Raw genomic sequence first — 16510 nt, forward strand, 5'->3', positions numbered from 1 at the left:
GCTGCAATTTGTCTGTATTGGCAATACTTCGTTCTTATTTCAATGAGACAAAAAACATTTCTGTGTGAGGTACGCTCCTTAATTCCCTCCACGGGGTCTGTACGTGGCTCTGAGTGAAGCCAAGAGAAAATTGCACAAACAGAGATATCTCAGCAAATAATCCCCTCCCACCCGTAGAAAACAATATTTATGTTGCAGCCCAATTAACCTCAGAAAGGACTGAAGTAAGCAATTTCCTGTGGTTTTGTTTTGCTTTCTTGGGTTTAGTTTTGTGTTGTTTTTAAGGAAAATCATTTCTACCGAGATTTTGTTGCAAGTAGAAAATACGCCTCTGTGTGTTATGTTTTATTATTTCTAAAGGGAATATGCATGTATATAAAATCTAAAATTGGAATTTTACTTTTTAAAACTGGAAATAGTCAGAATAGGACTGGCATGTTGCGATAGACCAAGTAGTGTTTAAGGTTTCCACTTTGTTTTGTCTGCCTTTTTAGATAGTTTGTAACAAAAAAAGGTCCATTTTCAATCCTAAAGATCTGGGGGAAAAAAAAAAACACCGAATAGTTGAAATATTTGAGAAATTGTTTTTACACTCCCAGCAGAATTTTGTGGTGCTTATTAACGTGGTTCAGACAGATAGCAGGGGGAAGTGTGTAGCAGAGAGAAGTCATCCTCCCGAGCACGGGGCAGACCGGTTTTTGCTGTATATTATTTATAAACTGAAAGGGAGTTTGAGAGACAGCTCAGACAGAAGCTTGTTGTAGAGAACATTCTGTGTCTGCACTGCATGGAGCTGTAGGACAAATTGCTGAGCTTCTCCAGTGCTGTGCTCGGCCCTGTGGTACCACAGTGTCCTTTAGGACAAGATGAAATGTTTCTTTCTTGAGACTGAATCAACAGAAAGCTGATATTAACAAGTTTCTGGCCAAAACCATGAATGTGTATAAACCTTAAGCCTTAGAAGCAATATATATCAGTCCTGTGCAGCAGTGCTGCATTTTGTAGTGTCTGTATCCTGTCCACTCTACATCCTAGCAGATATGCTTGTACTTGGGAGGGGATTTTTGCTTTATTTCACGTGCCAGGTTGGCATTTTAGCCAGAGAAGTATGTGCCTATTCAGAGAGGGTTTGAATAAAGTATATGCATGTGTATGCTTGGACTGAACCTCCTAGAAACTCAAGAGACACTGTGAGATCACCTGGGAAAGGGCTGCTGCAGTGAATTACTACTGCACTGTCCAGCCTGAGAGCTGAGCTATGCGCCAGTGCGCAGCTAATGAATTCACCCTGGGATACGTCCAGTTTATCACAGAGAAACATGAATTTTGTGACCAAAAATGCATGGAGTGACTTGTGGCACAACATTGATGGGGACTTTATTTTTTAAAATTGTACTCTAAGATGACATTTCCAGCCTGTAAAAATACAGACAGCCTGCAAGCGCATAAATCTGTTCCATGAAGCTGAAAAATGGCTATTGCATAAATCCTCTATCAGCAGTAAGTTTAAAAATGCATCTGACCTAATGCCTTTCACAACAATGTTGCCAGAAAATGTGATTTACTACAGGTTTTGGTTTTTTGTTAATGATGTATTTATTCTTATTAATAATAGAATATTTCAGTTAAATTTGCTCCTCGTATTCTAACATTTTTAATTTAAAGTAGTCTACCTGAAGTAATTTGAGTATGCCTGAATTTCTGCAGGAGAGCACTGCAGGAGATATTTCACAGCCTACTGCTCATTTAGCATATGCCCGTACTTCAAGTAACAGCATTTCAACCTAAATTTGAAGCCACACATTTTGTATGACCGTATATTTAATGGGAAAAGATGGTTAACTATGCTTAGTTCACCATTTGCAGTGTACAAATCAAATACAGGGAATGGAAACTACAAACATAACAGTTTAGGTTTGTTTTTTTTTTTAACTTTGAGTTTTTAATAGCATCATCTTATGGAGATCGTTGGGCATTTCTTAGTTCTGTCTTAATAGAGGATGTTTACAGGGGATATGCATATGTCAAGATTTTGGCCAAAGGCAGGTAGGTTTAGGATGCAAAATGGGTCTTAAAAACTGTAAGTGATGCTCCTCTGGAATCACAAAATTAGACACACAGAAGAGACTTTCTGAAAGCTATGAGGATCAGGAACCAACACGTACATTTCTGCAATTGGCTGGGAAAAAGATCTGAAGAAGATCTTTAATGGGATACCAGCACTTGTTCCTGTTATAACATGTATATCCCGACCTGTTTTGAGATGACTAAATGCTTAGATTTTGCCTCAGTAACATTCTGTGATGAAATACTTACGTTTCTGTTTTCCCCAGTATATGAAATCCCACAACTGCTTTTTAGTCATTTAAGATCATGTCCCCAGTACAGTGGACTGACATCTGTGCTAGCTTTAAGCTAGTGCTAGTCATGGTCTGTCATTGATAGTACTGAGCCTAGTGCAGGATTTTTTCACCTGTTCATTCATATTACGTGGGCGAAAAGGAAAACACTACAGTTAAAGAACTAATTGACCTGGCTGACTCTGTAAGGCTGCAGGTGTTGCTGCATCAACTTACGGGTGTCTTATTCATTGGATGATAAACCAATGGCCGTTATTCAACAGGGATCTCCATCAGCTGTCATTAGTAGTTAACATTACCAGTTCCCATACACCGCCCAGCCATTATTCTGATTCCTCATACGTATACCTGAAAGGTCTAGTAGCCAAGTGTCCTGTGGAAAACCATAGACATACTGCAAATAGCACATGGAGCTATTAATATGTCATATAGACATATTGGTATCTAATATAATGTATCATATATTAATATATCATTATGTCTGTAAATAGATTGATATGCCCATTGCATTCCCTTGGGAAGCACAAGACCCACAACTCAGATGCAGAACTGTTGTGATGACAGCAACATGGAATATGGGAATTAGAAAGTGCCAGGGTAGCATTGCTTATCTCTTTGCCAACAGCAATGCAGTTTGTCTATGTACAGAAAACAGTACTGATTAATTTTTGCCCCTATCTCTCCTAGCACATAGCCATTTACCTGCTGACATGCTTTTGTTATTTCAGGCAGTTTTATTTGAATTGCTAATAAATTATGAAAAAAACTTGCCTTTGAATTATTACTCAGATACGCCTGCATAACAGAGCACCCTAAGCAACAGCAGAGTTACACCGAAATTCTTGTGATCTTGTGCCCAAAGCAGTAATGATATAGTTCTGACAGTACTGCCATGCTAGCTGCATGCACTCATTGAAAAGGAGTTGGAAACCAAGGCACAGAGTTGTTGGGACAGACCGGTGCCAGATGCACTGAGGCTGTATGGTTGGCATTGGCTCTTCGTTGGACTGCAGACCATTGCTGACTGTTGTAAGAGATGCTAACCTGTGTGATGCTCACATGCAGGCTCAGACACAGGCATTTACAAATTGAGGAGCACACTACTCGCCTCTGAGTTTAGCTCACATAGAAGGACGTATCATATGGATCTCAGTAGGAACTGTAGAACTTCTCAAGTGTTACAAGGAAAGAAATGTGTCCTCATCCATTTCTTAACATTTCAGAGGTTACAGGACCTTTTGATATCCAAATGAGAAGGCATGTGTCGAAGTGACATTGAAAGGAGGCATGAAAAGCCTGTTGAATAATTGATTTTCTGCATAAATGCTTACTAGCAGTCTTCTTCAAGCTAATGTGATAAGGTAAATAAGTCCTACTGGTGATCGATTTAATTGCCAGAGTTTTTGTTGATGTGATGAATTCAGTTGTGCCCAGTAATGCCTCCTCTCTACTGTTAGGGCATGCTGTGTCTTTTGCTGCCGTAATTAGTGCAGGCAAAAGGTGACGGTAGCACAGTGGAAAAGATGTTATAAGGTGGGAAGATAGTCTTGATTTTTCAGGTGGAATTGATATCATGAGATGAGATTTGCGTTGGCTTGATTTAAAGATTATATAATATCTGTGTTAAGAGAATTTTTCATTCGGAGGCAACAGGAAGGTCTCATGCTGAGCTCTTAAGCACAGAAAACATGAAGTTACCTGCCCCACTAATCATTTCACTTGAGTAGATCACGAAGAGCTCATGGAAAAATTTCAGATTGCCATTATATGCTATAGTCCCAGCAGGAGCAGGACAGATAGGGTAACTTCAATATGCCATCTAATTGTAGGTGAAACGCTACGGATTGAGAAGTGTGAGTAATGTGAATGCCTTCCATTCAAAACAGAAATGTGTGTTTATACTTCTTAGGGGGAATGTTGGGTATATTCAACCCTGATGTATTTTCCTTATGTCAGTAGGGCCAGAATCCATAAAAGCTGTGAATATGAATGTATGAATAAGCTTTGTTACATTTCTGATACTGACTCCTTCCAATCAGACTGAACAGATTGAAATGCTATGAAGATGGTTGCTATCAATATTTTGACACTTTCAGTTTCACCCAGGACCAGTAAGCACACACATGCTCACACTGACACATGCACACAGAAGAGAGAATGAATTTTGAATCATCTGGTTTTCTCTCTATTTTAAACTTGGTTAAAAAAAGGAGTTAAGCAACTGTACAACTTGAAAATGACAGTAATTATTTTTCTGCATGTAAAGAAAGCTATTCAAATTATTCTTTTCCATTCTGCCTATCTCAGTACTTTTGATGTCCATCATTGCCTTATGTTCTCAGTCCTTTAGCAATCATTTAGTAACTTTATCCTTTTAAAAGCTTCTCAAGGCAGAAATACATCCTTACCATTTTAAAACTGTGACTTGGTGTTGTGGTTTAACCTGGCAGGTGGCTGAACACCACACAGTCGTCCTCTCACTCCCTTCCCACTGGGATAGGAGAAGAGAATTAGGAAAAAAAAAAAAGTAGAATTTGTGGATTGAGATAAAACTATTTACTAAGATAGAAAAAAGTGTAATAGTTATATATTCATGTATATTAGTGTATGTAACAAGTGATGCAGAAGCAATTGTTCACCACCCCCTGACTGATGTCCAGCTAGTCCCTGAGCAGTGGAAGAGGGTGAGGTGAATTCACACTCCCTTCAAAACTCTTTCCACATGATGTCATATGCCTTGCTCACTAGTTAGCTGTTGTGTCACCTTGCTGCCTGTCGCCTGCAGATCAGAGTCTAGCTGCAAAGTCAGATACTTCATTGGGCCAGTACCACTGAACCACTTCTGCTGCATCCTGTTGGTCATACAGTCTCTGTACAAGGTGAATTGAGCAGTGTCCAGATGTACAAGGCTGAAGAACTGCCACCCTCCCCAGCCTGTCCAGCTTGCTCACCTTAACTCCTGTCAAGCCGCAAAGCAAGCTGGCACAGATGGGCCATTCAGTTCAGATTTGGCACCACTCTTTCCTGTTGTGGTGATACTCAGTATGTTCAAAATGCCTAATTTTGTCTTCCTTCTCTTTCCATTATAGCATAAGAGCCATGACCCCTTGACTCCACATGGGAAAACTGTGGCAACTACCAAGCTCTGGTAGTCCTTGCCAAGAGCAGCATCTGACTCTGTGCCTACACGCCTGGCTGCTCTCCTTTGACCCCCTGGGCTATTTGACTGTTGGCTGTAAAGCTGTTTTTGTGGCTAGTGCAGTGTTGTGGTTCTGATAAGACTTCCATGACCATATTATTACCTCTATTCTGTGTAACAGTCTTCTGTGCTAATCAAGCTGCCAGCCGCAGCCACGAAGCATATCTGCTAGCCACTCCAGGAGGCATCCTCTGAATTATTTACCTGCATTACAAGAAGGGAAAGATGACATTTATACATTTAAAATTATTTCCATATATTTGCTATTTTATTGTAGCTCTGCATCAAACAGTCAAAGGGCGTAGATTGATTTGTATTCCCTTCTGCATCTATAGCCTCTCTGCATCTGTTCATAATTCTATAGCTAACGTATATACTTCCCAGCAGATGATTTCCAGGGAATTGTTTCTTCTGCTTCTTTTGCAATACATGCCTTACAGATAATGCCAGGGCATGAACCTTGTGCAAGCGGATAACAACCAAAACAGGCTACACCCACTCGCCCATGCTCAGGTGTTCATATAAACTTCAGAGACTGTAACCTGTTGACATGGTTTAAATTAAACAGAAGAAAACAAAGAAACTCCACAAAGCAGCACTAAATTTCACTAGTGCAATGTAGAATATGTCTAAAATAAGCAGTAATTGGCATTATAGAGAACATAGGCTTGTGTACATCCATACAGGTATATCAACATGCTTATGACTTTCAAAACGGAGTGGGTGCAAGCAGGCACATAGGTTCATGTTTAACCACCTAAAAATGGTCTTATTTTCAAGACTGTCACATAATCAGCAGGTCCCACTAGAGTCAAACATAAAATCTGAAGCTCTGTATCCTATATGTCTATTTTTTATAGCGCTTTTCTTAATGAGTTTATTCTAAACCTTTTGCTAGCAGAGTCCTCAAAAAAAAAAAAAAAAAAGAACAATTATCTTAGCTGTACTGCAGTATACTTACAATAAGTAAAAAATGTGGGAAAGACAAAGTACTGCTTTTACAATATCCTGTGCCAAATCACAGGTTATACAATTCAGTTTTTTATTTGCACAGCCATCAGTGCTTTGTAGAGCAATCAGGGAAGATAACACAATCCATTTTAAATTCTCATTACTTTAAAAGTGTTGAATCTTCTTAAATTGTTTCAGGGTTAATTGAGAATTTGCAGTTTTACAATGGAGTGTGAATTGTTTAGGTTGCCCTGCTTTCATATGTTTGTGCATATCTTTGTTGCAAAGTTACAAAAACAACAATTAAAAAAAAAAGAAATGAAATGAAATAAGGGTCTGCATTGCTACCATTCTAGCAACTTGTTTTTACAGGAGATAAAGCTCGGGTATTGATCAGTGTTTAAATGGTTAAGTGGAAGGATATGTTGTGTTGATGGAATGTCTCACTTAGTGTTTGGCTTTGCTTCTTCTCCATGTATTGCCTAAGGGATAGTTTCTGCTCCTGAGGAAGGAAGCCAATGGTTTGAAACTCAGTGACTTCTGTTGGAACATAAGCAGGCCATGTGTTTTCAGAGTCTTGGTAAAGAACAGCATTCACATAGCCAGTGTCTATTAGCACCTCGTTCTTTTGAAATGAGAGTATAGTATTGATCTTTGGAGTATAAAGTCAACCTGTAGATCAGTTTATTTAAATGGTCCTGTGGGCCACATGGCAAATCCATAAGGATTCTGGAGCTCTGTGTGTTCTAAAGCAAAATTCAAGTATTTCTCTGCTTTCATCTAACCCAATTATAATGGATACCTGATACGTGGCCTGGGAAAAGATGCTTCTGTCCTGTTTTCTCAGGCATAAATATTGTACCTGTGTTGCCCAGCTCATGAATGAGGAATCCAGTTTGCCCAGAACTTGAACGTTTTTAAGCGACCAGTTTTCTTCTTGCTGAATATTATGGTGTCCATGCCCCCAAATTATTGTCTTTGCTTAAGGCCGTCTTCCTATGGGATTATTTCCTATTTTGAGTAGTTGCTGGGATGAGGGATGGGAGAGGAGCCATTCTTCATTTCATTAAAATAACTTTTGGACGGTGACAAAGCAGATGTTTTATAGGCCTGAGACAAGAACTGGGGCTCCAGAGGCAGCTGCACCTTTATCACACAGAACACCTTTCACATGAGCACCCATACAAGGCACTGGCTTGACAAGTTCGTTAAACAGTAACAGGTTTCATGTCAATTGTTTATAATTTAAAATGTCTACAGAAGTTTTTATGGCCATTCATGACTTATCGCATTCACTACAGAAAAGATAAACAGGTTACTATACTAACTATTGATTATATTATCTGAGTTTTTGTTTAAAATATTTGAAATTTCGTTGGAATGGGAATTGCTGCCGGTTAATTTAGCTCTGTATTATTATGTTGCTTAATATATTTAACTGAGTGTAAAATCAGGCCCTAATAATGAACATTCGTATGTTTATTGCTTCAGTTAAACTGGGAAGTTCTTAGTGCAGAAAGTCCACAACCTCTTTAAATATCTCCAGCATCAGGGTCTAAATATTTGTGCTGATTAATACAAAGAAGGGATGGTAGTAAATTATGTTCTACGGAATTTTGATAGACAGCATTTCCAAATCCTTATTTTGTGAACACGCATGTGGTTGAATTGTTCCAAGACTCTGAACATCTGTATCAAATTAGTAGAAGCAGAAAACCGTGGATCAAAAACTGCAGAACAAATGCATGCAAACTGGGCATCTGCATACAACCAGCTCCCGCGTTAGACCTAAGGAATCAAAAGTCTCTTTTTGATATTATACCTCACAGTTTATTGCATCTCCAGACCCATCCTAAATAATTAATTGCAAGAAAAAAATGAAAAATACTTGGAAAAGCAATAAAAATAAATAAATCCTAGTCCAAGCAGAATTTTGAGTCTAGAAAAAGAACACGAGAGGATTTATGAGGTCCGTAAATACCACTGCTATTGCAGAGGTCCGCTGAAAGTGTTCAGATACTTCAGCTGTATAACACTCCAAAGACTGTTAGTAGGAAGCAGGTCCTATATAATGTTTCAGATATTGATTTCTCTGTGAAGCTCTGGGGCTGCTCTATCCAAAGATATTGGCTCAAATCTCTCTGTGTTTCTTTGTCAAACAAACCTAACGATAATGCTCCATCTCAAAAGGAAGGCACCAAGTTTAAGTTGTATTTTTTTTTAAGTCTTAAGAGATCCACCCCACACAAGCCTATGATTGAAAAGACATATTCTTTTGTAATAACGTAACTGTTTTATTTCTAAATATACAAATTGATTATTATTATTTTCTTTTTATTTAGGTATTCAGTTTACAAGGATCCAGCAAGCTGGCTAGAGATTAATCCTACCAATGGTACCGTTGCCACCACTGCTGTCCTGGATCGGGAATCTCCTCACGTTCAGAATAACGTATACACGGCTCTCTTTTTGGCAATAGACAGTGGTGAGTAACTTTTATGGATCGTACTCATTAAATGCATAATTGATTGTTTTTTTATTTGAAAGCTCCTCTTCAAAAAAGTACACATGCGCACGATTAAGCACTTAGCTGGCCAAGTGAAGGTGCAAGAGATCATTCCAGTAACAAAGAAAAAACGTCAAACTCAGAACAGCGTTGATTTAAGGTTACATCTCAAATATTTATTCCTGTGCTGAGATCTCAATAAGAGATGCAAATATTACGTGAATATTCTCGGAAAGTAATAAATCGTCTTTATCAGAGTTAATTTCTTCATAATACTTGAGCAGTTAGTAAGCCTAAGGCACCTAAATTCCAATAACAACTTGTCCCTGATATGCTGGATTCTATTCTATTCAATGCAGTGACAGTGGCAATAAAAACGTAAGTAAAAACCCTTGTTAAAACGCAGTAGTTTTTAAATATTATGAGGATTAAAGTTCCTTCTGTCAAATATAATCAAAATTAAACTATCTAGTGAAAATTCAGTAAGCGTCTTTTGTAGCATAAAGAAAAGAGAAAATCCTGAACATTTCTGCAAATCTCCAGAGCTGACGGCACAAAATAAATAACAGATTTGTCCATAATATAACAGCTAATATGCTAAAGTTTTTTTCACAGCTGCAGCTGGTTTAGTCCTGGTGATGAATTGCAAAATGTCCTTTTTAGGAGAGTAATTCTGTGTTTTTGTAACCACATGACTCAGGGAACATTTGCAGGGCCTGACAGGGAAGAAAAAAAAAAAAAAAGTATCTCCTTAAATATAAAAGATAAAAATTCTGCTGATGTGATGATTTCCTTATCATTCATAAACGTATTTATCCAGGGAAATTTCCATAGCAAAATGTAGCACTGAACTTATTTCTGTTTTTAACTTGCTATTGAATAAAGAAATTTTAAATGCATCTTAAAATGTTGTACAGCAGGAAATATCACCTCAGGATGACAGTAAGGTACCAGGATAGTGTCACTGAGGGATTATCAAAAGAACAGAGTCACACATGTTTTAAAGGTGGAGTCAGATACCCTCAAAGAGAAGAGGTGGAACACAGCTGTAAAATGCTGAATGCTTCCTACTGTGGGAAGCAGTCTGAATGAGGATGGATTTTCCTTCCTTTTGGGTCGATGCTTATATTACTCAGCTATTCTAAAGCAGGAGCCTTACTGCTCAGTGAACCCTCTTAATTCCCAGAACTTTTTCCATGCTGGAAAAACAAGAGGAGGAAAAGGTGTCTGAAAGGTGCACTAAACAGCAGAGCAAGAGAGGACATGGTAACACAGATTGGACACAAAGGAATCCTGTTCAGCTGACATACTGAGTCAGCATCTAATTCTAGCAGCTGTTGTGTTTATTTCTAATTTGGTAGTCCTGTTAGCATGGGAGCTAATCTACTCCAAAATTATTGACTTCTTTAATGAAGTAATTAGAAACCACATGTGTGCATTTAGTACTGGCATGCTAAGGTGCCAATAATGGTCATTCAAACATGATGTTTACTGTGCTGTGTGTCTGTGAGCTGTGTGCTGATTTGTAATGGTATTTAGAATACGGCAAGATTCTAAAATGAAATAAAAATTTGGACATTAGTCCTTGCAAAAGGACCTTAGTCCAACACTAAGAGGACAAATTATCTTCTGCTAGTATTCATAGCATATATAATACATTAACTACAAAAGAGATTTTGTTATCCCATTATATTCCATTCCTGCCTGTTTTTAAAATGACCATACACTGGTATCCTATTTGAGCTGAAGAGTGGAGACAGCTTTAGGCAATACTCACAGTGACAGTTTTTTCTTCCCCTTCCGCTGATATCAGTGCAGAACCTGTTACTGCATTCATCAGGCACTGCCTGCTGGTTATTACACTTCAGTGCAGGGGAAAAGTGTAGGGGCGTTTTTTTGCAAAATGTTTGGGATTTCTGCCACAAGTGAAACCAGGAGCTTCATGGTTGGTAGTTCTTTGTGTAAATCCATCACATCTGTATTGTTTTTTCAGTAAATCACAAAAGCTTTCTTTATGTGTAGGACAGTAATCATCAGAGAATTATTAGAAAATGGAGTCATTCCAGTTCAGAAAATAATATAGTTATTTATTATATTCTTTTCAAACTTGATACAATCATCCAATTAACTGTAGAGAAATGTAGCTAAGTATGTACTATACTACATCTGCTCTAAACAGCTCCTGTACATTCCCAAACATAATCTAAGCAATGCATAAGAGCACATTTGATGGACACAGTATTAATTTTGTAGATAATAAAATTTGACCTTTTGTTGGGGGAAATTTCACGGTAAGAAGAACTTTTTGGAATGAATATCCTAATTTGCTCTGTACTTTTGATTTCAGTAAAGGTCAAGGTAGTGTCTTTAGAATTTGAAAACTCTTTATTAAAGACTTGTGTGGACATAGAGTCTCTGGTCTATTAAAGAAGAAATTAAATAATGGTAGGAAATATCATGAAGCAGAGTTAACACATTGAAGTGCCATGAACTGTGTTTAATCTGAGAATGAGCTCATAACAGGACAAAGTCAGGTTTACGCAAACTTGGTTTCATTCAACCTTGTCAGAGGTTTCACTCAATTAACAAAAATGCCAACAATGGTGACCACTTTATTTCCTTTATTCACCATTCTGATCACTCAAAACAATGTGATTTCATAAGCATAAAGTACAATTATTAGAAGTATATGGATAAACCACACATACATAGGCAATAAATCACGTGAGTTTGAGATACCTGCTTGGATCAGACCTTCCAGGTGATTTGCTGTGTAACTATGTTGTACAAATCCGATTATATTCTGGAGCATTAGAGATGACTCTCATAAAGCATAATGCCCATATGTGTTTCTCATAAAGGCTGTCATGCTAAAAACTCTCCTGGAATTGTCCTTTTTCACCTATATTCTTAGAGTTTGAGTCACAATTTAGGAAAAAAAAAAAAAAAGAGGACAACATGTTTAAAATTTAAAAATATCTGGAAAATATGTAACATTTTAAAAAGCTAAATTGTTTCTCCCTTTTCTTTAAGAGGAAGGAATAGTAATATATACCAAATAGTCTTAAGCTAATGAACACTATTACTGCAGAGAGGCAGAATACCCCAGTTAACGTTCCAATTATATAACTTGCTCTAGCTCTTTAGAAGAAAAACTTTGGTTACTTTTGTTTGCTTGATATACAGAAAACCAGCCTTGCAGTCTTGCTGACTCTGCTAAGTACTGATAGCAACTTCAGTTTTCCCATGACATCCTGGCAGGGCACAGCCCGCACAAAGCCAGGCAGCACTGAGACCCAGACTCTGGTGCACCACCAGTAAGCCAGCTTCTCCCCCTGCTACTCTCATCACCAGGGATCTACTGGGACAAAAATTGGGAATAAAAGTACTTACGCTACATTAAACGTAGAAGAGGGTAAATGTCACTAAAAATGTGTTACCTGTTCCATACGTTAAAGAGATTCAGTTAAAAGTTCACAGTTTTAACCGATACAGCTTTCATCACAGTGAGCACCATTTCTTACAGCAATAGTCCATGAGTGAAAACCACCTTTCTCTTTTCCAAAAGTGTTTTGCTCTCCTTGTGACATCAGCATTCCCAAGTTGCACTGGCTAGAGCCAGGATTTTGCTTCATGCTGTGGCCATTTGTGTATGTATGAATTAGGTAGCTGAGCTGCACTGTGTCAATTTCCCTGATGCACACTGAAAGGAAAATCAGGAAGAGGAGAGTCAGGATCTAATTTTCACTTTTTTCCTTGTTTCCAAGGACCAGCTGAAATACTCTCAAGCATCCATTGTGCTGTTCTTGATACTCCTGATCATGAACAGGAAAAATTGTCATTCTGTACCATGTGTAATGAACAGAAACAGACAAGAGTTAGAAAATAACTGAGTGACAAAGAGATGTGTCACCATTTGCAAACAGGATTTTTCCTTACATGTACCTAACCTGTCTTCTTGCTTCATGATGTACATAATTAAATTACCACAGATTGATTCCACCTAAAACATGCTATTTTTGAAGAAATCAGGCAATTAGTTGCCATAGCAACCCAATTAAGCCAGTTTTATACTCCTTATCTTAATTGCTGTATTAATTGAGAAGAGAAAATAAACTGAATACTTAGCCTTTTCTTGCCATTTTAAATTTCAGTAAAATATGAATTGCACGCAAAATATTGTTTTAATTTGTCATCACGGACTCATGATTAGAAAAAGAAATTAGAATGCTGAAAACAGTATTTAAGACGGATGGCATATGTCAGTAGCAATTTGATATGCTGAAAGAGCTGTGCTCTTTTGAAATGTAATTACTCAAAAATAGGATCTGCATATATTATCTGAGGGAGTGAATGAAGCACTGCAACTTTTAGAAACTATTTTATACGTCCTGAAAAAAATACCAATGTGCCAGTGCGTGTTTTTAACGCAGGGAATTTCAACTTCATGGGAAATCTGGGACCTCTTTCATAGAAAATGTCAGTACGTAGCATTTGTAAGGCCAGATTTCAAATATGTCAGACTCTGAGCAGCACACCCAAATCCCGATGTTTTCCCACTCTGTTGGTTCCATTTACTTTTCTCGAACCGTTAATGGAGTTCAGCTGGAACACAAAACATAATGGAATACGGATGGGATTTACGCCTGCAGTGAGAGTACCTGCTGCCAAATCACCTCATCCACACACACTGTCTGGTTAGAAGGACAGCGTATGGAGGTAGAGAAGAAACAGGAGGGAGGAGACTCTGAAATTTCAGATTTTCATGGCAGTATCAATGGAAAGCATGAAGCATTATTTCTCACAGCTTATATTTGAAGTATAATTGCTTAAGGAGAGAGCCGGTAACACAGCCTAACTGCATCCTGCACGGCCCGGCTGCAGAGCGCTGTCCAAACACTTTGGGAATTTGTTGAATACTCCTTTCATTCTTTGTTCTCCTCCTATCTTGCTCTATTAAGTAGAAGGAAACATCTTCTCCTTTAGGCAAATGTGAAGCTGAAAATAGAGAAATTGGTTAAAAAAAAAAAAAAATCCACATCCAAGTGGAGATCTTAGGCAGTCCGACATTTTACAGTTAGTTACATAGGAGTAAAGTGAAGGAAATTCTGTAGATATCATTGCAAATGTTCAAATTGACCTTCATGTGATTATCATTCAAATGTGGTTTACAAAAGTTTAAAGTGAGAGGGCTTTATTCATGACGGGGCAGAGGAAATATAATTGTGCCAGAAATTGGAGCTCACATTCTGAAAGGCTTTTTTCCTGCTCAAATATGAAGAAAAATTGTTCTTACTATAATTGATCAAACACTTCATTCCACCTTCCCATTCTGTATCTGTGCAACTGTTAGCCCACAAAAAAGTCTCAGCAGGAAAAAAAAAGTTGGAATGGAGCTTTGTGGGTTCCATAAATGACAGCGCAAGTGGATTAAAAACCGCTGCTAAATGGTAAACCATAAATATTCCAGTAAAATCGAGAGCAAATGAATTTCCATTCTGTCAGCCTGAGAAGAAATCTATATGGCAGTGGATACCCTACACATCTGGCAGAGGACAAACTGCTTGCTCGAGGAATTAAATGGCCTTGTAATTTTTGCATCATGGCATAGAAGGACATAGATAACATGTATTAATTTGATGGTGCTGGGAGCTTAATTTAATAAGAGGAATTGAACGCAGAAGTCTTTTTACCATTCATAAGGAGCATGTGAAAAGTGACAGTTCATGCTCCATTCCTTCTAAAAGCTGTTCTAGCTTCTAGCAGTACTGTGGCTTAAATCTGTGTAGCTGATGGGTTCTTTAAATTGGTTGAATTTTCTTTGGAAATTTAATCTTTTTTTTTAAGTATAATAACTGAAATTAAATTCATTTTTTTTCCAAAATGTTTATAAATTGTACTGCAAAGGCATTTACACATAAATATCCCTTTGTGGCAACTACTGAGATACAAAACATGAGTGTTTTAAATACAAAATATTTCACATGTTTAACTTTTGATGCCATTGAGTAAACTTTCTAAACTTAAGTGAATACATGTAGTCCCATATCTTAATGCTTTCAGATTTGTGTCTAGGGTTTTTCTTGTTAGTTAATTACCAATCCTGTGTTCCTTAGCTGTGCCACTAAACAAATCATACTGTTTACAAGTAAATTGACTTTCATCTAATTTAGTCAAAGCTAATTTTCACATTGCATGTGGAAATGTATTCTTTCGTGTTTGATAATACTTCCCTCTTCCTTGTGCAACTTGTTCTAGTTTAGATCAAGTCAAGTTTGGTGTCAAAACAGAAAAAGAGTTAAACTAGAAAGGTCTTCATAAATAAAATGAATTCCAGTTAGCTGAAAAAATATTATTCCCAATTCTTTTAGCTAATAAAATCCTTTAAATCTACAAATAATAAAATATATATATATATATATCAGACTTTTCAAAGAGGGATTTTAAAAGAACAGAACTCAGCTCAAGGCAGGATGGAAAACACTTGTTTCATTCTTTGATTTCAGGGGCTTGTTGCCTAAAGAATATCATTTTAAGTAGCAATTGAAGTAACTTTTACTTGGATACCTCGTAGAATCATTTGAGTTTGAAGGGACCCTTAAAGGCCTTCTGGTCCAACTCCCCTGCAATGGGAAAAATACATGTAAGGAATTACCATTTAAGGAATATCCATTTTTCACTTTCAAGGATAATCTAAACTCACTGTAATCTCAAATGTGCAAAAATGTTCATTCTCTAAATTCTAAATATGTTTTGAATCTTTGTAAAATGCAGTGAGGGTAATATAGTCTGTTCTTGGCATTTGAAAATTGGAAAGCTGTGAGGAAAGGACGATGTCTTCATGATTTTTTTCCTCTTTCTGAACAACACTCTCCATCTTGAAAATATTCCGCCAATTTAGAGCAATATTTCTCACTAGTTTCTGGGAGTACATATTGGCAACTTAGTGTAGATGAATGACCACATTTATCCACTGCATGCCCAGCTCTAGCAGACTGACACGGTCCAGGTGCTGGGGCAGCCAGTGGTATATTCCCTGAGGCCTCCTTAGCATCAAGTGAAATAACTGTATGAAATCAAAGTGATCCAAGGAAAGTCACCATCTTCAGTTAACTTCACATAAAGCCAACTTTCACATCAGTGATTTGATGCTACAGAGTTATTAGCATCTTCGCTGACTATCTGAATGCTTCCATAGGTATGTCTCCACAAGGTGTGGAGAGACACTTAAACATGACTGTGGACTTAGTAATGCAGTGTGGAATCTTTTATGATACTAACTGTAGGAAGATGTGATAGAAATGCAGGTGTCTACACAGTTCCATAAAACAGGATGCTCTGCAGGCAACCCCTAGTCGCTTCCTGAATTTTCCATTGCATAGCCCCAAAAATGAAGTCCTTGACTTTCTCTTTTAGTAGTAGTTGGTTTCAGATATGTCTAGCACAGTAAGAAAGTCTCACCTCTTGTGTGGTGTTAGCCAACTCTGTATTTCT

The 16510-nt window shown here is 37.6% G+C and overlaps 1 protein-coding gene and 1 long non-coding RNA gene across 9 annotated transcripts in view; one reads left to right on the plus strand and one right to left on the minus strand.

Annotated features, from left to right (window-relative positions):
• CDH13 (cadherin 13) overlaps positions 1–16510 on the plus strand; it is a 449261-nt gene that overhangs the window by 408530 nt on the left and 24221 nt on the right. For all 6 annotated transcript variants that reach the window (XM_021408556.1, XM_021408559.1, XM_021408557.1 and 3 more), the window contains one exon: positions 8853–8995. In XM_021408556.1, the coding sequence (XP_021264231.1) occupies positions 8853–8995 (143 nt within the window). The remainder of the gene's footprint in view (positions 1–8852; positions 8996–16510) is intronic.
• LOC110404367 overlaps positions 11621–16510 on the minus strand; it is a 35292-nt gene continuing 30402 nt past the window's right edge. For all 3 annotated transcript variants that reach the window (XR_002442186.1, XR_002442187.1, XR_002442185.1), the window contains 2 exons: positions 15584–15639; positions 11621–14014 (listed from right to left, as the gene is read on the minus strand). This is a non-coding gene — a long non-coding RNA (uncharacterized LOC110404367). The remainder of the gene's footprint in view (positions 14015–15583; positions 15640–16510) is intronic.

The sequence above is a fragment of the Numida meleagris genome, chromosome 10, assembly GCF_002078875.1.
Source record: "Numida meleagris isolate 19003 breed g44 Domestic line chromosome 10, NumMel1.0, whole genome shotgun sequence".
Taxonomy (NCBI): Eukaryota; Metazoa; Chordata; class Aves; order Galliformes; family Numididae; genus Numida; species Numida meleagris.